At 43.6% G+C, this 22,594-nt stretch overlaps 1 protein-coding gene across 3 annotated transcripts in view; it reads right to left on the reverse strand.

The window, feature by feature from the left end:
- Positions 1-22,594, reverse strand: part of syt1a (synaptotagmin Ia) — a 776,810-nt gene that overhangs the window by 44,929 nt on the left and 709,287 nt on the right. For all 3 annotated transcript variants that reach the window (XM_073058793.1, XM_073058795.1, XM_073058794.1), the window contains one exon: positions 8,991-9,175. In XM_073058793.1, coding sequence (XP_072914894.1) covers positions 8,991-9,175 — 185 coding nt within the window. The remainder of the gene's footprint in view (positions 1-8,990; positions 9,176-22,594) is intronic.

A 22,594-nucleotide genomic window follows, 5' to 3' on the forward strand; every position in this document is an offset into this window, starting at 1 on the left:
CACCATTCCCTGTAAACTGTAAAGACTTGTGTGTGAAAATTCCGGGAGATACCGAAACCATCCCGCCTGGCACCAGCAGTTTTTCCACAGTCAAGGTCACTTAGATCACATTTCTTCCCCATCCTAGTGTCCAGTCTGAACAACAAATGAATGTCTTGCATGTTTTTATGCACTGAGTTGCTGCGCATGTTTGGCTGATTAGATATTTGCATTAACGAGCAGGTGTACAGGTGTACCTAATAAAGTGTACGTTAAAATATGATTATTTTGACTGTCATTGGAGGCTTAAGATTTCTATTCATACTCTGTCCCAGGTTTGATGATATCACAGATAGACACAGAGTCGTAGAGCCATAGAAAAGTACAGCACAGAAAAAGGCCCTTTGGCCCAACTAGTTTGTACCAAACCATTTAAATTGCCTAATCCCATCAATCTGCACCCGACTATGGTCCTCCATACCCCTACCATCATGTACCTATCCAGACTTCTCTTAAACATTGAAATCAAGCTCACATGGACCACCTGCCCTGGCAGCTCATTCTACATTCTCAGGACCCTTTGAGTGAAGAAGTTTCCCCTCATGTTTCCCTTAAACTTTTCACCTTTCACCCTTAACCCATGACCTCTAGTTGTAGTCCCATCCAACCTCAGTGGAAAAAGTCTGCTTGCATTTACCCTATCTACAGCCCTCATAATTTGTACACCTATATCAAATCTCCCCTCAGTCTTCTATGTTAAGAATAAAGTCTTAACTTATTCAATCTTTCCTAATAATTCAGGTCGTCTATACCCCGCAACATCCTTGTAAATTTTCTCTGTACTCTTTCAATCTTATTTCCATCTTTCCTGTAGGTGGGTGATCAAAACTGCACACAATACTCCAAATTGGGCCTCACCAACTTCTTATACAACTTCAACATTACATCCCATCTCCTGCACTCAATACATTTATCTATGAAGGCCAATGTGCCAAAAACTTTCTTTACAACCCTATCTAGCTGTGATGCCTCTTTCAATGAATTATGGACCTGTAGTCCCAGATCCCTTCGTTCTACCACACTCCCCAGTGCGCCAGTGTTCACTATGTGAGACCTACCTTGGTTGGTCTACCAAAGTGCAACACCATGTATTTGACTGCATTAAGTTCCATCTGCCATTTTTCCAGCCTACTTTGCCAGCTGGTCCAGATCCTGCTGCAAGCTCTGACAGTCTTCCTCACTGTCCACTACATCTCCTATCTCCACAAATTTGTTGGTCCAGTTAACCACATTATCATCCAGGTCACTGATATAGATGACAAACAACAATGGCTCAGTGTCAATCCCCCTGGCACTCCACTAGTCACAGGCCTCTGGTCAGAAAGTCAACCATCTGCTACCACTCTCTGGTTTCTCCCACAAAGCCAATGTCTAATCCAATTTTCTACCTCATCTTGAATGCTGAGTGACTGAACCTTCCTGATTAACCTCCCATGCGGAATCTTGTCAAATGCATTGCTAAAATCTATGCAGACAACATTCACTGCCTTGTCTTCATCAACGTTCTTGGTAATTTCTTTGAAAAACAGTATAAGATTGGCTAGACACAATCTACCATACACAAAGCCATGCTGACTATCCCTAATCAGTCCCTGTCTATCCAAATACTCATATCCAGTCCCTTAGAATCCCTTCCAATAACTTTCCCACCACTGATGTCAGGGTCACTGGCCTATAATTTCCCGGTTTATTTTTAGAGCTCTCTTAAACAGTGGAACAACATGAGCTATCCTCCAATCCTCCAGTACCTCACCGGTCACTAAGGATGATTTAAATATCTCTGCTAGGGCCCTGCAATTTCTGCACTTGCCTTCTGCAGGGTCCAAGGGAACACCTTATTAGGCTGTGGGGATTTATCCACCCTGATCTGCCTCAGGACAGCAACGCCTTCTCCTCTATAAGCTCGGTTGTCTCCAAAATCTCGCTTCTATAGACTCTGTGTCTGACTCCTGAGTAAATACAGATGCAAAAATCCATTTAAGATCTCCCCCATCTCTTTTGGCTCCACACATAGATTTACCATTCTGATCAATCAGAGGACCAACTTTGTGCCTTGCAACCCTTTTGCTCTTAACAGGTCTGTAGAATCCCTTAGCATTCTCCTTCACCTTGTCTGCTAGGCATCCTTATGCCTTGTTTTGGCCTTCTTGATTTCTTCCTTAAGTGTTCTCTTTCATTTCTTATACTCCGTAAGTACTTCACTTGTTCCTACCTGCTGTGTGTCTCCTTTTTGTTCTTAACTGGGGCCTCAAAACCTCTTGAAAACCAAGGTTCCCTAAACAAGTTTTCTCTACCTTTTATTCTGACAGGCACATACAAGCTTGGTACTCTCAAAATTTGAATGCCTTCCACTTACCAAGTGCATCTTTGCCAGAAAACAGCCTATCCCAATCCATACTAGCTGTATCCTCCCTGATACCATCAGAATTGGCTTTTCTCCCATTGAGAATCTCAACCCGCGGACCAGACCTCTTTTCCCATATTTATTTTGAAACTAATGGCATTGTGATCACTGGATGCAAAGTGTTCCCCTACACAAACTTCTGTCATCTCCCCTGTCTCATTCCCTGATAGGAGATCAAGTATCACACACTCTCTTGTTGGGACTTCCATGTACTGATTAAGGAAACTTTCCTGAACACGTTTGACAAATTCTATCCATCTAGTCCTTTTACAGTATGGGAGTCCCAGTCAATACGTGGAAGGTTACAATCACCTACAGTACTATCACAACCTTATGATTCTTGCAACAATCTGTGATCTCGCTACAAAATGCCATTAATGTGGTCACACCTTTCTCATTCCTCAGTTCCACCCATAAAGCCTCACTAGACAAGTGTGTCCTGACTGAACACTGCCATAACATTTTGCTTGACTAGTAATGCCACCACTCCCTCTTTAATCCCTCCCACTCTGTCGCATCTGAAACAACAGAACCCTGGAATATTGAGCTGCCAGTTCTGCTCTTCCTGCAACTAAGTCTCACTAGGCTACAGATCATAATTCTATATATTGATCCATGCCCTGACCTTATCTGACTTTCCTACAATACTTATTGCATTGAAATTAACACAGCTCTGAACATTAGTCGCACCATGCTCAACCTTTTGATTCCTGACTATGTCTGAGGTCTTAACAACTTCTCCACTATCTGTTCTGGCATTCTGGTTCCCATCCCCTTGCAACTCTAGTTTAAATCTCTCCATACAGCACTAGAAAACCTTCATGCTAAGATGTTAGTCCCCCCTCCAGACCAGGTGAAACCAGCTCTATTGTATAAGTCCCACCTCCTCTGGAAGAGAGGCCCTATGATTCAAAATGTTGATACCCTCCCTCGTACACCAATGCCTTGGCCACGTGTTACACTGTTTGATCTTCCTATTTCTGGCCTCACTGGCACATGGCACAAGTCGCAATCCTGCCATCACAACCCTGGAGGACCTGTCTTTCAATTTAGCACCTAACTCCCTGACCTCCCTTTGCAGTACCTCATCACTCTTCCTACCCATGTCATTGGTACCTACATGGAGCACAGACTCAGGCTGCTCACTCTTCCATTTAAGAAGGCCTAGGACTCGAACTGAGATGCATTGGACCCTGGCAACCATCCAGGAATCTCGTTCTTGTCCACAGAACCTCCTTTCTGTTCCCCTAACTAATGAATCCCCTATCACCACAGCTTGCCTCATCTCCCCCTTCTCTTCTGAGTCACAGAGTCAAATGCAGTGCCAGAGACCCGACCGCTGTGACTTTCCTCTGTTAGATCATCCCCTCATCCATCCCAAGTATCCATAGTGATAAACCTGTTGTTGAGGGCGATGGCCACAGGGGTACTCTACACTGGCTCCCTAACCCCTTTCCCTTCCTGACTATCACCCTGTTTCCTGTATCCTGCACCTTGGATGTAGCTACCTCTGTATATGTCCTACCTATCAACCCCTCAGCCTCCTGACTGATTCGGAGTTGATCCAGTTCCAGCTCCAACTCCTTAAGCTGCAGCCGGATCAATTTCTCACAGGTGTAGTTGTCAGGGACACTGGAGGTCTCCCTGCCTTTCCACATTCAGCAAGAGTATTCAACTATCCTGCCAGGCATTAACTGTGCAAGTATAATGAAGGAAAACAATAAATAAACTGGAGGGGGGTGGAGAATCTACAGACAGATTTTCACCTTTTCTCACTTAACCCTCTTATTGCTGAAGGCTTGAAGAGCTAAAGCCTCAAATAACCACTCTAACGCTGTCCATTCTAACTATGGCCGCTGCACTTGCCCCGCCTTATTTTAATTTGTTTTTGCCAATCACTGATTGGCTGCTGCTCAAAAACACCAGACTGTGAGAGTCGATCAATTGGGGAACCTAGTGAACTATATTTCCTCGCTTTGGATCACTCATTGGCCACTGTTCAAACAACCTGGCTCATTTTCCATTATTGGCTTCAACGGTTCTGCAGAATAACTGGGAAAACAAGATTTCATCCACGTACAGATCGGTGAAGGGAAAATCTAGGGATCTTTCACCATTTTCATCAAGAATGATTTATTTTGTACTCATGAAAGCGAGAATCATATAATGTCAGGCATTTCCGTTAACCTCACCTCCTGTCAGTGCAAGCTTTGCCCACACCATCAGCTGTCAGGTTGAGAACCTCAGCATTATTAGCCTCAGACATGTCTCAGAATCAGAAGCAACTCGCTGACAACTGCATCGCTATCGTGAAGTTGCCATCACATAGTGTTGCGCAGAGGACTCAGATGGGGTTTGTGTGATACAGTAAAACTCTGATAATCTGGTAACACTTAGCATGTTGGTGAACCTAAATGAGCAGATATTCTAGACTAATGGATGCCACTCCTATTATTTATATTTAAGTATTTTACATGTTACTTTTGTATAATAAATTTTCCAATGAACTCACTGAGTTTGAAGAGCGTGGGATATGTGCAACACCTTCCTCAGTAACACATGAACATTGACCTCTCTAACTTCCAGTAATTTCTCCCCTTCTACCTTCCTTCTTTTTCAATTCCCCATTCTGGCTTCCCTCTTACTCCTTCTCTTCTCCTCACCCGCCTGTCCCATTTCCTTCCCTTTCTCCCATGATCCACTCTCCCCTCCTATCAGGTTCCTTCTTCTTTAGCCCTTTACCTCTTCCACCAGTCACCTCTCAGCTTCTTACTTCACCCCTCCCCCACTCACCCACCTTCCCCCTCACCTATCACCTGGCAGCTTTTACTCCTCCTCCTCCTCCCTCCACCTTCTTATTCTGGCTTCCTCACCTTTCCTCTCCAGTCCTGATGAAGGGTCTTGGCCTGAAATGTTGGCTGTTTAATCTCCTCCATAGCTGTTGCCTGACCCGCTGAGTTCCTCTGGCATTTTGTGTGTGTTGCACCTTCGTCAGTCACCTTCAGCTTCACTTCTCTTCATTAGAGATGGCATTGAGTACAGGAGATGGGATTATGTTGCAGTTGTGTAAGTCATTAATGAGGTCACCACTTTGATCACTTTCTTATAGGAAAGATGTGGTTAAACTGGAAAGATTGATTTACAAGGACTCAAGGACCTGAGTTATAGAGAGATCGGCCAGGTTAGGTCTTTATTCCTTGGAGTGTAGGAGATAGAGGGGTGATCTTACAGAGGTGTATAAGATCATTGGGTGAATGAGCACACTTTCCCAGGGAAAGGGAGTCTAAAACTAGAGGGCATAGTTTAAGGTGGGAGGGGAAAGGTTTGAAAGGTACCTGAAGGGCAACTTTTGCATCCAGAGAGTGGTCAAAATGGAATGAGCTGCCAGGGGAAGTGGTTGGGACAGGTACAATAACAACATTTCTAACACATTTGGTCAGGTACATGGATATGAAAAGTTTAGAGGGATATGGGCCAAATGCAGGGAAATAAGACCAGATTAAGTGGGTACCTTGGTTGACATGGATGAGTTGGGCTAAAAGGCTCATTTCTATGTGGTATAATTCTGTAAAACTACGCCATGGACAGTCCTAAGCCCAGATGCTAAAGGAGTATTGGGCATGGGGATTGCAACCCCATCCCGTAAAAACCCAGTGCTACAGAAATGCCAAAAACCTCACCCCTAGGAGAGGAAGGATAATTGCCTAGAGCTGACACCAAGAGGACGGGCTAAACCTGTGGACAATTTGAAAGACTGGCCCAAGACCAAGGACTTAACGAGCTATTTTTGGTGGGTGATGGCCTCAATAGGGGTGAAGGGTTTAACTATATGGGAATATTGTCTTCGGTTCTGGTGACCTCATTATAGAAAGGCTATTGTAGAAGTTTTAGAGAGGGTGCAGAGGAGATTTACCAGGATGCTGCCTGGATTAGAGAGGGTGCAGAGGAGATTTACCAGGATGCTGCCTGGATTAGAGAGGGTGCAGAGGAGATTTACCAGGATGCTGCCTGGATTAGAGAGGGTGCAGAGGAGATTTACCAGGATGCTGCCTGGATTAGAGAGGGTGCAGAGGAGATTTACCAGGATGCTGCCTGGATTAGAGATGGTGCAGAGGAGATTTGCCAGGATGCTGCCTGGATTAGAGAGCATGTCTTATGAGGATAGGGTGAGCAATTTAGGGTATTTCTCTTTGGAGTGAAGGAAGATAAGAGTTAGCCCCTTAGAGATGACATCTACGGGCCTAACTAAAGGTGCTAGTCTTTTTTACCATCGCAAGACACTGCTGGATGTTAAGAAATCCAAGTACTGCAGGTTTACCCCAACAGCGAATTGCTTGTTGGCAGGGGAGCTGGGCTTGATGAGGACTACGCTACTCCCTGCTATAGAGGGGCATCAGAGTCGTTGCACAAAGGTGGTGTGAAGTCTAATAATGAGTGATTCTCCTATTTTTCTTGAGATCGCAAGACCTGTTGGCCATTGGTAATGTGGAATGCTGCAAGTCCAGTCCATTGGTTTATTGGTAGGGCCGACAGCAGGGGAGTTGTGTGTCCTGTGTTGTAGTGCAGACCAGGCCTTATGCCACAGTGTTGGAGCCATCCAGGAGAGGGGACTCTGGAGGTGGTGTGGTGCGATGTCTATGCCTTCCAGTGCTCACTCTCTGCAAGACAATCTGGATTGTATTCATCTGCAGACTGCTGTGGATTTGTTCATGCAGAGAACATCCATGGACTCAGTGACTTGGGCTATATTATATATTTTTTATGTGACGTATGTTTACTGCTATTTATACGTGCCTTGAGCTGTGTATGACTGTTGGTAATGTATTTTGGTAAAACCGTCCCAACCATTGAGTACATCTACATGAAGCGTTGCCGTAGAAAAGCAGAAACCATTCATCGAAGATCCTCACCACCCAGGCCATGCTCTTTTCTCACTGCTGCCATCTGGTGGAAGGTGCAGGAGACTCAGGACTCACACCACCAGGTTCAAGAACAGTTACTACCTCATAACCACCAGGTTCTTGAACAAAAGGGGATAACTACACTCATTTAAGGATTCAGTAATATTATTATTTCATGGTCATTATTTATTGCTATTATTTATACCTGCATTTGCACACTTTGCTTAGAGTTAACAGCTCCTGATGTTTACAGTTTACAGTTACTGTTCTATAGATTTGCTAAGAATGCTCGCAGAACAAGAATCTCAGGGTTGGTCGTATGTGGTGACATGTATGTTCTCTGATAACAGATTTTTAATTTGAACTTTGAACTGTTTTGGAATTCATGTATGGTTGAAAGATAATTAAACTTGAACTTGAACTTGGTAGAGGTGTGCAAGATGATAAGAAACATAGATAAAGTGGACAGCCAGGGTGGAAATGGCTAATACAAGGGACATAACTTTAAGATGGTTGGAGGAAAGTATTGGGGGATGTCAGAGATAGGTTCTTTACACAGAGGAATGTATTGCCAAGGGTGGTGGTAGAGGCAGATACATTATGGACATTTTAAGAAGTTCTTAGATAGGGACATGGATACGTGGGGATTTGTGCCGTTGTTGCTGTGTTCTGTTATGTTGTACTTTGTGTTGTTTTGCCGACCATTGTGTACACGTTATGTTGTGGCAACACTTGTGGGCTGCACCCAGCTCAACCCGAGGTTTATGTGTTAATGTGTTAATGCAACCGACACATTTCACTGCATGTTTTGATGTACATGTAATAAATAAATCTGAATCCGAAAGTGGATGATAGAAACATGGACAGCTTTGCGGTAGGGAAGGGTTAGATTGATCTTACATGTCGGCATGACATCATGGGCCGATTGGCCTGTAGTGTGCTGTATTGTTCTATCTATATGCTCTATGTCCGGTGGTCACATGAATGTTATAGGGTGGCTTGGGCTTGTTAGGCTGAAGGGCCCTGTTACCCTCTGTGCCTCTAAATAAGTAAATAAATGGCAGCTCCATACTTCTAACCTTAACAGAAGAAAGATTTAATTCTTTAGTCGCTTGTGTTAGGATAAAACTCTCATCCCAGGATTTAGCCAAGTGATTCTCAGCTTAAGTTGCATGATCTCACAGTTGAATGTGTCACTACTGGCATCAATTAAAGACAATTAATGATTCTAATTAAATATAGAGTCATAGAACATTATTGCACAGAAACAGGTCATTTGGATCATCCAGTCCATGTCAAGAATTATTCTGTCTTGTCTCATCAACCCATGTCTAGATCATAGCCCTCCATATATCTCCCATCCATGTACCCGTTTGAATTGCGCTTCAATTGTGAAATCGGACCCACATCCACCACATCCGCTGGCAGCTCATTCCACACTCTCACCACCCTTAAATATTTCACCTTTCATCCTTAACCTGGGACATCTAGTTCTAGCTCACGCAATCTCAGTAGAAAAGGCCTGTTTGTACTTCCCTAATCTATACCCTGTATAACTCACATAACTTTGTACACCAATGTTCAAAAAGATATCAAGGTCTGCAGTTTAACAATCACAGGGTTATTTCTGAGACGTTGCACGTTACCTGGTCTTTGCCAGACTTTCCCATCTCCTTCACATCTTTCATGGTCATGGCATTCTTTCCTCCCTTCTCTTTTCCCTTCTTCTTGTTCTTCTTCTTCAACAGACATTTCTTGCAGACGCAGAAGCAGCAAGTGAGGACCAGTAACACGGCGACAATGGCAATAGCAACCAGTGCCCAGGGAGGTACTGCAATGAAATGCCCACAGGATCACACCCCGCGTCAGAAGGGACAGCACTGGCCTTCTTGTTGGAACAACAGATTAAGAGTTAACATTGCATAGTTATAGAGTCACACAGCATGGAAAAAAGTCCTTCAACCCACTAAATATAAACTGACCATTATATTTTAATATATGTCATGGCATGTTAGCATACTGGTTAGCACAATCATTTTAGGGAATCAGTGATCACCTATTGGGGTTCAATTCCTGCTGCTGTCTGTAAGGAACTTGTACATTCTCCCTATGATCACATGGGTTTCCTCCAGGTGAACATAGGACATTGAACAATACAGTACGGTACAGAGCAACACACACAAAACGTTGGAGGAACTCAGCAGGTCGAGTAGCATCTATGGAAACGAACAAACAGTTGACGTTTTGGACTAAGACCCTTTTTCAGGACTGGAAAGAAGGGGAAAGATGCCAGAGCAAAAAGGTGGCGGGGAGGGGTAGGGTGGAAGAAACATAGAAACATAGAAAACCTACAGCACAATACAGGCCCTTTGGCCCACAAAGCTGTGCCGAACATGTCCTTACATTAGAAATTACCTAGGGTTATTCATAGCCCTCTATTTTTCTGAGCTCCATATACCTGTCCAGGAGTCTCTTAAAAGACCCTATCATATTTGCCTCCACCATCATTGCCGGCAGCCCATTCCATGCACTCACCACACCCTGCGTAAAAAACATCCCCCTGCAATCTCCTCTGTACCTACTCCCCAGCACCTTAAACCTGTGTCCTCTTGTGCTAGCCACTTCATACCTGGGAAAAAGCCTCTGACCATCCACATGATCAATCATCTTATACACCTCTATCAGGTCACCTCTCATCCTTCGTTGCTCCAAGGATAAATGGCTGAGTTCACTCAACCTATTCTCATGTCATGCTCCCCAATCCAGGCAACATCCTTGTAAATCTGCTCTGCACCCTTTCTATGGTTTCCACGTCCTTCCTATAGTGAGGCGACCAGAACTGAGCACAGTACTCCAAGTGGGGTCTGACTAGGGTCCTATATAGCTGCACCATTACCTCTCAGCTCCTAAACTCAATCCTACGATTGATGAAGGCTAATGCACCGTATGCTTTCTTAACCATAGAGTCAACCTGTGTAGCAGCTTTGAGTGTCCTATGGACTCAGACCCCAAGATCCCTCTGATCCTCCACACTGCCAAGAAGGATAGCTAGAAGGTGATAGGTGAAGCCAGGTGTGTGGGAAAGGAAGGAATGTGATTGGAAAGAAAGGCTGGAGAGGAAAGAATCTGATAGGAGAGGAGAGGGGACCATAAGAGAATGGGAAGGAGGAGGGGCACCAGAGGAGGGAGGTGAATGGGGAGAAGAAAAGGGGAGGGGGAGGGCAATTTTTCTACTGGAAGGAGTAATTGATATTCACGCCATCAGGTTGGAGACTACCCAGATGGAATACAAGGAGTTGCTCTTTCACCTTGAGGGTGGCCTCATCGTGGCACAAGTGGATACCACGGGTAGATGGGAAGGGGAATGGAATTAAAACACTGGGTCACTGGGAAGTTCTGCTTTTGCTGGATGGAATGGAGATGCTCGGAGTTGCTCCCCAATTTAGGACGGGTCTCACCAGCGTAGAGGAAGCGGCACCAGATACAATGGATATAGACGTCGGCAGATTCACAGGTGAAGTGTCGCCTCACCTGGAAGGACTGTGTGGGACCCTCGATGGAGGTGAGGGAGGAGATGAATGGACAGGTGTAGCCCTTTGGCTGCTTGCAGGGGTAAGTCCTACTCCAGGTCTTCAGGATCCATGCATTTCCGGTGGACATTGTGTCGGATCGCGGCCCTCAATTCACGTCAGTTTTGGAGGGCATTCTGTACGCTGCTTGGGGCAACAGTGAGTCTTTCCTCTGGGTTTCACCTGCACTCCAATGGCCAGACAGAGTGAGTGAATCAGGATATGGGATGAACCCTAAGATGCCTGAAAGACCAGACGAGTGGTGTGACCATTTGATGTGGGGAGAGATCACCCACAACACTTTACAGCATTCGATGTGTGGGATGTCTCTGTTCAAAGGTCAGTTTGGGTATTCTCTGCCACTCTTCCCTGAGCAGGAGGCTGAGATTGAAGTTCCTGTGGCTGAAGATCTCGTCCTAGGCTGCAATGAGAAATGGACTAGGACATAGCAGATCTGCCCGGAAAGCTGAAATAAAGGTTAGCTGCAAGAGAAGACAAGCACCAGCCTGGACAATGATCTGGCTGCCTACTCAGGATTTATCGCCCCAGGTGGAGTCTAGGAAATTGGCGTCAAAGTTCATTGGACCTTTCAAGGCTCACAAGAAAGTAACCCTGGCGGCTTCCACCTTGCAGCTCCCCAGGACCCTCGAGATCAGTCCCACTTCCCACATTTCCAAATTAAACCCTGTGAACGCTAGTCCTTTAGTCCCATCCTCATCAGTCCCACAACCACCCAGGTTTGTCGATGGGAAACAGGTTTTCACTGTCAAAAGAATGCTAGATTGGGGTGTTCGGTAGTTACTTGTGGACTGGGAAGGATTCAGACCCAAGGAACAGTGCTGGGTTCTGGAAAGGGACGTTTTGGATCTTGTGCTCATCTATGACTACCATCATTGTCTCTACGAGCAACCAGGGCCGTCAGGAGTTGGGCGTAGGGGAGGGAGTCCTGTTACGACATGCACCCAACCATGCCAGCCTCCGGGGTTTAGATGCTCTAACTCTCCTGAATACGGATAACTGGCATGGCCCCCTTTGAAGATTCAGGCCCATCCTGCTAACTGGCGGCCATGTTTTGGCGCCAAGATTTTAATATTTAAAGGGTATTTGAACTGAGGTTCGGTGCTCAATCATCAGCTTGACTTGGATTATTGTCTAGTATCTAGCTTAGCACCCTGTTCTCGTTTCAGTCTCGTATCGTGTCTTGATTCTTGGGTACTCCAGTACTTGGGTCCTGATCATCCTCACCTAGGTCTCTTGTCACAGATTAATCTTAGAGTAGTTTAAAAGGTTGGCACAACGTCGTTGGCTGGAGTGCCTGTACTGTTCTGTAGTGGTCTATGTTCTATTTTTTAAATAACTTACCTTCTTTTTTATTTCCTAATTTAAGACAATTCCTCAATGCACTGCAATCACAGTTCTGCTGTTGAATTCCCTGAGGGTTAGCGTGGATTAGCATGTGGAAGCTTTAGAGAGGATGCAGAGGAGATTTACCAAAATGCTGCCTGGATTTGAGACAATGTTTTATGAAGATAGGCTGAGCAAGCTGTGGCATTTCTCTGTGGTGTGAAGATCAAAGCCTGAATGCAGATCAGATGTCCAGAAGTCAAAGCTAGATTATCAAAGCCCAGAAACAAGAGACTAGAGGCCTGTCCTGGAGTTGGATGACTGTCTGTGCATGTGGTGTTGGGAGGTAAGAGGCTTGTTTTGCTGTTGTTGAACTGTGTTGTTATTGCTGCTGTTGCTTATGTTGTTCTGCTGAACACAGTGATAATCATAAGAAAAAGAGCAGAAATAGCTGGCTGTATCGGAAAGATAGACACGATTGACTACACAACAGATAGCTGGATTTTGTATTCTGAGCTAATGCAACAGTATCTTGAAGCAAATGAAATAGCCAATGAGAAATGAGTACCAATTTTACTGAATGCATTGGGTTTAAAGGAATACAGTTTGCTTTGAAGTTTAACTGCTCCAACCAAACCAGCAGATATGACCTTTGCTGAAAGCAATGTAGGAACATTTAGAATGGAAACTATTGTTGACTGCAGAAAGCTTTAGGTTTTATAAGTGATATCAAAAAGAAGGGGAGTCCATTCAGTGTACAGGGCTGAGTTGGAGAAGTTGTCAGAGCATTGTCAATTCAGGAATGAGATTAATGATGTACTGAGGGATCGTTTAAGTTTGTGGAATCTTACAAGAAAACATTCAAAAGTTGCTGCTAAATGAAGCACAACTCACATTTAAAAGAGCAGTTGAAATCTCTGTTTCAATGGAAACTACAGACAGAGGCGCAATTGAGTTGAAGTCAGGAATGAAAGTGAGTGTGAACAAAATTGCAGCATGTAAATGGAAACCAGCCTGGCTGAACAATTTGTGTTATCGTTGTGGCAGGAGCTCTCATTCACCTAACAAATACAGATTTAAAGGTGAAACTTGCAGAAAATACAACAGAGTAGGACACATACAAAGAGCATTTCAGACAGACAAAAATAAATAGACTGTACAGTTACAAGAAGAGCACTAATCTGCATGCTGTTGATGAAAAAATCTGATAATGATGAGAGTGACACAGAACTGTGTAGCCCGAAGATTTACTGTGTGAAAATTAACAATAGACAAGCAATATGGCTTACATCAGAAGTGAACGGCAAATTAATTAAAATGGAATTGGACACTGGTTCAGCTGTTTCAGTCATTCCACAAAATTAGTTGGAATGGCATTTCAAAGATACTAAACCGAAGCCTGCAGATATTCATTAAGAACTTGCACTGGAGAAAAGCAACTCCTTTGGGAATGACATTCGTAACAGTGAAATTCAATAACCAACAGGCCACATTGAGCTTGTATGTGGCAAAAACAGAAAGACCAGCATTGTGGGGATGTGATTGGCTCAGACAATTACAAATCGCTTGGAGATCCATCTGGTTATTGCATGCCACATCCCCTGCAATGGAGCCATCTGAAAGCAAATTAGAAAGGTACGGGATGATGTGTACACGCCACGCTGCGCATCATGAACTGTTCCCCAACAGAGGGTAAACAAGCATTGGTGGCAACCTCTGTGCCTCTAATTGGAAAGCATATTGGACCAAGGAAGGACCATGTTGCTCAGTTGGATCGTGAAACTGACAAAACCAGTGGTTCCCGCTACAATAGTTTTTGTAGGCCACATATCTGAGGCAGCTTCTGATATGTAAATCAGACAGTTACTTGCGAAATGTGGCTAAATTTTAAGCTGGAAGAGGTTCAATGAACTTAAGGAAAGTTGTAAGCATTTGTTTTTTGTGAGTATAAAGAACCAGAATCTACTCTGTGTGCACTAAGGTTATTGCATGAACTTCAAGTGGGAGACAAAAAGCTGCTTGTAAAAGTAGATGCAAAGACCAAAGCCCAGCTGGACGAATGGACGGTCAAAAAGAAAGGAGTCGATGGTGATACAAAACAGAGGATTTGGTAGATCCTGTTATGGATGAGGAAACCAAGATCAGATCATAATGGGATTGATGGAAGGATTAATAAGAGAATATTAAGATCAAAATCCCAAGATCAAGATGCACAACCTAGAAGGAGAAAAAGGAAGGAGAAGAAAGGTGACTGCTGCTGTCAGAACCATTTCCTGCAGCCTCAGAGTCATCTCCTACAACCACATGGAGAAGGCCCAAGAACCTGAGATGGTTTCACAGCCACAAGTCTCCCTTGTTGGGAAAGATGTGATCCCACAAGAGTAAGAAATCCTCCACAACAATTAAATCTTTAGGCCTGAATGGCATAATTTAAAATTTACTATGCTGTGAATGTCAGTATATAGTAATTGTATTGTATAATATACGGTGTCGAGATGCATTCTCTATTGAGTTGAAGTTTATAGTGAAACAGGAAGGAGTGTTGTGTATTTAATATTTAAGTGATGTTTGATTAATCTTGTATGTACATAAGTTGATTAAGTATTCTTGTTCTTATAAATAATTCATTTCAGGTTATTTGTATAAATATGTGAATTGCATATGTAATTATGCTATCACATGATGTGTGCACCTCATTTAAAATACACATTTTCAGATACTCCTGTCTTCCTTTGAATTAGTTTGATGACTTGAAGTTACAAAACATGACAGGTGGGGTCTTTGGTTATCAAGGGTGCAAGAAGTTCAGGTCGAGTCTGCTGGTCTGTGTCGACAAATCTCGGCAGTTTCTTGCAGTCACGTGCAGAGCAGTTGCCTTACCAAGTGATGATGCATCGAGGTAGGATGCTTTCCATGGTGCATCGATAAAAGCTGGCGGGGGTCAAAGTGGACATGCCAAACTTCTTCAGCCTCCTGAGAAAATAGGGGCAGTGGTGAGCTTTCTTCACTGTGAATATCCATCAGTCTGTCATAATAGCCTGTGTACTTAGTTGTATTGAGTATAAGAGTAACAAAGTCTGGTTGCAGCTGAATAAAACTTAACTTAGTCTGTACTTGGAGTACTGTGTGCAGTTCTGGTCATTCCATTATAGAAAAGAAGTGACGGCATTGGAAAGGGAGCAGAAGAGATTCACCAGCATGCTGCTTGGATTAGAGGGTACGATCTAAAGAAGAGGTTGGAAAAACCTGTGTTGTTTTCTTTGGAGTGGCAGGGGCTGAGGGGAGATATGATAGAAATTGATAACATTGATAGGGTAGACAGTCGGAACCTTCTCCCAGGGTAGAAATAGAACTTAAAACACAGCCCAGTACAGGCTGTTTGGTTCACAATGTTGTGCCAAGCCTTTTAACCTATTCTAAAATCAATCTAACCCCTCCTACATAGCCCTCCAGTTTTTTTTCATCCATGCACAATACCTATCTAAGAGTCTTTTAGATGTCCTTAATGTATCTGCCTTAACCACCACCCCTGGCAGGGCATTCCAAACACCCACCATTGCTGTGAAAAATACATAGATCTGACATCCCCCCCCCTAACTTACCTCCAATCACCTTAAAATTATGCCCTCTTGTATTTGCCATTTCAGCCCCAGGAAAAAGCCCCTGGCTGTCAACTCTGTCAATGCTTCTTATCGTCTTGTACACCTCAACCAAGTCACCTCTCATCCTCCTTCACTCCAAGACAAAAAGCCTTAGTTCACTCAAGTTGCCATAGCCACTGATGCCTGTGGAGGACAAGTCATTGGGTATATTTAAAGTGGAGACTGATAGGTTCGTGATTAGTTAGGGTGTCAAATGTTTCAGGGAGAAGGCTGGGGAATGGGTTTGAGGGGGATAATAAATCAATGATGATGGAATGGCAGAGAAGAGTTAAAGAGTCATAGTAAAATACAACACAGAAACAGGCCCCTTGGACCATCTAGTTCCCACTGTCTAGTCCCATCAACCTGCATTTGGACCATAGCCCTCCATACCCCTCCCATCCATGTACAGTACCTGTCCAAACTTTTAAACGTTGTAATTGAGCTCGCATCAATGACTTGTACTGGCAGCTGGATCCACACTCTCACTATGACTCTATGATTTGATGGGCTGAATGGCTTAATTCTACTCCAATATCTTATGGTCTCATAAGCAATGTAAAACTCTAAAGGGCAGGCAGTTAAACGGAGAGGGGAAAGTTTAAGGGATACTGTATGTCTGGGCCGATTTTTTACACAGAGAGTGGTGGGTCCCTGGGGCGGGCTGCCTGCAGTAGTACTGGAAGCAGATACAGGCGTGGCATTGAGGAGGCTTTTAAATAGGTACATGAACATACAGGGAGTGTGAGTAGTTTAATTTGACATCATTTTCAGCACAGGCACCGTGGGCTGAAGGGCCTGTTCCTGTGCTGTACTGTGGTATGTTCTGTGTTCAGAACAAGCCCTAACTAATGCTTAATGCTCTCACTGATGAAGGGTGTCGGCCCAAAATGACAGCTCTTTATTCCTCTCCATAGATGCTGCCTGGCCTGCTGCGTTCCTCCAACACTTGGTGTGTGCTTCGCTGATAATCTACTTGGATTTCTTCAAAATCCATCTCTGAGAGGTCAGACCATCTGAACCCCTAGATCCAGTGAAGCAGATCTCCCTTCGCACTCAGTCCTGGCTGGGGGAGTCAGCCACGAGTCAGCAGTCAGTCGCAGGAAGGGCTCCTCAAGTGTGCCTCACTGACTGTGCTGTACCTGGGGATAGCTAGAGGTTGTAAAATGTGTTTCCACCTACTCTCTCTCACTCTCTGTCTTTCTCTCTCTCACTCTCTCATTGTTCTTTCCTGTCTGTCTTTGACCTCTCACTCTCTTTCGCTCTCTCCTTCTCTCTCTCACTCTTTCTACTTCTCTCTCTGAGTCTCTCTCACTCACTCACACACATTGTCAGATTGTCACACATAGAAATATGCTCATGAAACACAATATCACAAACACACACGCACACACACACACACACATCACACACCTGCATCACATACATACACAAACATGTAGATGTCACATATCACACACACACACGTCACATACACAAATAAACACAAGTTCCTTGTACATACACAAACACGCAGCCAAACACAAATCATACACAGACACACCCACAGGAACAGGCACAGACGTTACTAATGCCAGTGGCACTGTGTCAGTGAAATGAAGCCACTTTGCTCTCTGTTCACTGTCGATGACGAATCTCATGAGGAGGTTTGAGGGGTGATCTGGCAATTGGACTGTCTGGCATTGAATATTCCAACGTGACCGTGTCAAGGGCTGAGGCTGTTGTGCACATCAAGTTTAATTATACAATGGGTCGTCAAAACTGCCCAAGGCATCACCAGCACCAGCCTACCTACCATCAAGGACACATAGTATATACAGAAAGGTGCTGGAAAAGGACCTGCTCATGGACTGTTAGTCCCACTTCCATCAGGAAGGAGGTTACGTAGCATCCACACCAGGACCACCAGACTCAGAAACAGTTACTTTCCCCAAGCAGTGTGGCTCATTAACACCTCCACCCACTAACCCACCCGACCACCCCTGCTTTATCAGTCATCTTATGTACAGACACCCCTGTGCCTAGTGTTACTTAATGGTCATACAATCAATTTATGTACAGTATATGAGCTATCTTATGTATTTATATTTATTATGTTTTTTTAATTATTATGTTCTTTATCCTATTATGGCTTTTGTGCTACATCTAGAATAACAATTATTTCATTCTCCTTTACACTCGTCTACTGGAGATGACATTGAACGATCTTGAACTGAACGTTATGTGTTCACTTTTTAGGGTCTGGGATCGTTGGGAAAACTGGCTTTTGGTGTGTTTCCATAATTGCTCCTTAGGGGGTGCTGATGAGTCATCTCAAAGGGTCATGGAGTCACAAAGCAGAGGGACAGGTAGGTCCCTCGTGTCGAACCTTTCTTTGCTATTCCCATTTCGCAGCACTCACCCCGAAACATTCAAAGTCAAAGTTCACAGTAAATCAATTATCAAAGTACGTATCTGTCACAATATACTACCTTGAGATTCATTTTCTTGTAGGCATTTACAAGAAATTAAAGAAATACAATAGAATTTATGAAAGACTATATATACATATATAAAGACTGACAAATAATTGATGTTCAGAGGAAGACACAATTTCTCTTCTCACCACCAGCCCATCATCTCCCTCTAATTTCCCTCCTCTTTTCATTTTTCTATGATCCTCTGTCCTCTCCAATCAGACCCCTTCTTCTTCTTCTTCTTCTTCTTCAGCCTTTTACCTCTTCCACCTATCACCTCCTAGCTTCTTACATCATCCCACCTCCCCCTGGTCTCATCTACCACCTGCCAGCTTGTACTCCTCCCATTGCCTCATCTTCCTGTTCTGGTTTCTGCCCCCTTCCTCTCCAGTCCTGGTGAAGGGCACCGGCCTGAAACAGTAACTGTTTATTCCTGTCCATAGATGCTGCCTGCATTTTATGTGTGTATTGCTCAAGATTTCCAGCATCTGCAGAGTCTCTTGTGTTTACAATTTGTTTGCCCCCCTCCCCATAGCAGAGATTCCTGTGATTGGAGGGTGTATGTTTAAGTAATGGGTAGGAGTTTCAGAGGGGATCTAAGGTGGAATTCTTTTCACAAAGTGGGATCCAAAACACATTGCCACAGGGTGTGGAGGCAGAGATTCTCACAGAATCCATGAATGGGGTTAAGGGTTATGAGGAAAGGTGGGAAAATGGGATTTAAAATAAAAGTCATGGTTAAATGATGGAACAGACTCAATGGATCAAATGGCCTAACTCTGCTCCTATATCCCATGGTCTTAAGTGTATAGTTGCATTTGAATTGCCAAAGCTTCAAACTTATCTACCATCTTTTACCAGCTCTTGCCATCGGGCAGGAGTCTGAGGTCCCACACCACCAGGTCCAGGAACAGTTATCACCCTACAACCATCAGGCTCCTGAACTGGTGTGGATATTTCCCTGCACCTCAATTCTGAATTGACTCCATAAATTATGGACTCTCTATCAAGGACTCTACAACTCATGTTCTCAGTATTACTAACTTTTGTTTGTGCAATTTGTCTTATTTTGCACATCGGCAGTCTGCCAGTCATTATTTATGTAGAGTCTTCCCATAAATTCTTTTGTATTTCTTTATTTTCCTGTGAATGCCTGCAAGAAAATTAATCTCAGGGTAGTATATGGTAAACACATACATTCTTTGATAATAAATTTTACTTTGACTTTAATTGTTGAGCCATGCACTCATTTTTCTCATTCTTAGGCTAAATTGCTCATAAATCAGGTAATAATTGGTAATTGGTTTATTAGTGTCATATTTTGGTGAAAAACTTTGCTTTGCATACCACCTAGGCCTATTATTCCATTGATATGTACAAACCCCATTTCCAGAAAAGTTGGGATATTTTCCAAAATGCAATAAAAACAAAAATCTGTGATACGTTAATTCACGTGAACCTTTATTTAACTGACAAAAGTACAAAGAAAAGATTTTCAATAGTTTTACTGACCAACTTAATTGTATTTTGTAAATATACACAAATTTAGAATTTGATGGCTGCAACACACTCAACAAAAGTTGGGACAGAGTTAAAATAAGATTGAAAAGTGCACAGAATATTCGAGTAACACCGGTTTGGAAGACTCCACATTAAGCAGGCTAATTGGTAGCAGGTGAGGTATCATGACTGGGTATAAAAGTAGCATCCATCAAAGGCTCAGTCTTTGCAAGCAAGGATGGGTCATGGCTCACCCCTTTGTGCCAAAATTTGTGAGAGAATTGTTACTCAGTTCAAAAGGAACATTTCCCAAATCAAGATTGCAGAGAATTTAGGTCTTTCAACATGTACAGTACATAATATTGTGAAAAGATTCAGAGAATTCAGAGACATCTCAGTGTGTAAAGGGCAAGGCTGGAAACCACTGTTGAATGCGCGTGATCTTCGAGCCCTCAGGCGGCACCGCCTAAGAAACCATCATGCTACTGTGACAATTATAGCCACCTGGGCTCGGGAGTACTTCGGAAAACCATTGTCACTTAACACAGTCCGTCACTGCATCCAGAAATGCAACTTGCAACTGTATTACGCAAGGAGGAAGCCATACATCAACTCTATGCAGAAACACCGGCGAGTTCTCTGGGCCCGAGCTCATCTCAGATGGACCGAAAGACCGTGTGCTGTGGTCAGATGAGTCCACATTTCAGCTAGTTTTCGGAAAAAACGGGCGTCAAGTTCTCCGTGCCAAAGATGAAAACGACCATCCTGATTGTTATCAGCGAAAGGTGCAAAAGCCAGCATCTGTGATGGTATGGGGGTGCATCAATGCCCACGGCATGGGTGAGTTGCATGTATGTGAAGGTACCATTGACTCTGAGGCGTATATTAGGATTTTAGAGAGACATATGTTGCCATCAAGGCAACGTCTCTTCCCGGGACGTCCATGCTTATTTCAGCAGGACAATGCCAGACCACATTCTGCACGGGCTACAACAGCGTGGCTTTGTAGACACAGAGTGTGTGTGCTTGACTGGCCTGCTGCCAGTCCAGATCTATCGCTTATTGAAAATGTATGGCGCATCATGAAGAGGAGAATCAGACAACGGAGACCACGGATTGTTGAGCAGCTGAAGTCTTATATCAAGCAAGAATGGACAAAATTTCCAATTGCAAATCTACTACAGTTAGTATCCTCAGTTCCAAAATGATTAAAAAGTGTTATTAAAAGGAAAGGTGATGTAACACAATGGTAAACATGCCTCTGTCCCAACTTTTGTTGAGTGTGTTTCAGCCATCAAATTCTAAATTTGTGTATATTTACAAAATACAATTAAGTTGGTCAGTAAAACTATTGAAAATCTTTTCTTTGTACTTTTGTCAGTTAAATAAAGGTTCATGTGAATTAACATAGCACAAATTTTTGTTTTTATTGCATTTTGGAAAATATCCCAACTTTTCTGGAAATGGGGGTTTGTACATCAGTTTGAGGTTCTTCTTTTAGTTGGATGCCTAGTCCTCCACACTGACTGTACAGAACTTTCATTGTCCTGTCTATTCCGTTTTTCCCACAACTGTGTCCTTCCCTTCCCACTGTGTCCCTCTCAGATCTGCAGCCCTGAACTAGCCAAGCAACACTGCTTCTAGACATGTTCTCTTCTCATCACTACCATCAGGGCGAAGGTACATGAGCCGCAATCAAAGATTCAGGAACAGCTTCTTCCCCTCTGCTGTCAGATATCTTTTAGTAACTTATAACAATTTTTAAAAGTGTTTTACACTGTACTATAGCTGCAGAACAACAAATTTCACGATAAACCTGATTCCGACTCGGGTTTCTGGACCTGTGAGTCAGACGGTCTACTGACTAAATCAATCAAACTCAAGAACATAAACTATAGAACATAGAACAGCACAGTACAGGCCCTTTGGCCCACAATATTGTACTGGCCTTGTAACCTATTCCAACATCAATCTAACCCTTCCCTCCCATATCACTCTCCATTTTTCTTTTATCCATATGCTATCCATCATTAAGGATCCTCACCATCTGAGACCTGATCTTTTTGCATTACTACCATTGAGGAGGATGTACAGGAGCCTGAAGACACACACTCAAAGAGTCTGGAACAGAGTCGTCCCTTCTGTGACCAGATTCTGATCAGTTCATGAACCCAGGAACACTACCTCGTTGTCTATCTTTTGTGTTATTTATTTAATTTTGTAACTAATAGTTTTTACACCTTGCACTGTACTGCTGCTATTGAACAACAAATTTTATGACTTATGTTCTGGTTCTGACCTGGGTCTCTGGAGATGTGAGAGTGCGACATTACCTACAGCACCGCCCAAATTCCAGAAGGCGAAGAGATGAGTGAGCTCACAATAATCCCACTTTATAGGAGGTCTGGATTCATCTGTTGGAGTGCTTTCCTCTTGGGGATCAATATGCCTCCATTTATTGTTGTCCTGATGTCGAGGGAAGTCTCCCCCACCTCACTTCTGGAGCCCTGTGTTTTGGTCTGTTTTTGGACCAGGACTCTGATATGAGGAGGGGAGTGGGCTTGGCCAATGCCAAACTAGGCACTGGTAGGATGGTCACATTGGACAATTGTTCTTGAAAATGTTGCTTGCTCAGAAATGTTTTGTGGTTATGATAGACTGCTTGAAGCCGAACACAAATGTAATTTCAGACTACACAAGAAATGAACTTTTATTGAATGTAATGTGTTTAATTGCATAA

Source organism: Hemitrygon akajei, chromosome 10 (genome assembly GCF_048418815.1).
Source record: "Hemitrygon akajei chromosome 10, sHemAka1.3, whole genome shotgun sequence".
NCBI lineage: Eukaryota > Metazoa > Chordata > Chondrichthyes > Myliobatiformes > Dasyatidae > Hemitrygon > Hemitrygon akajei.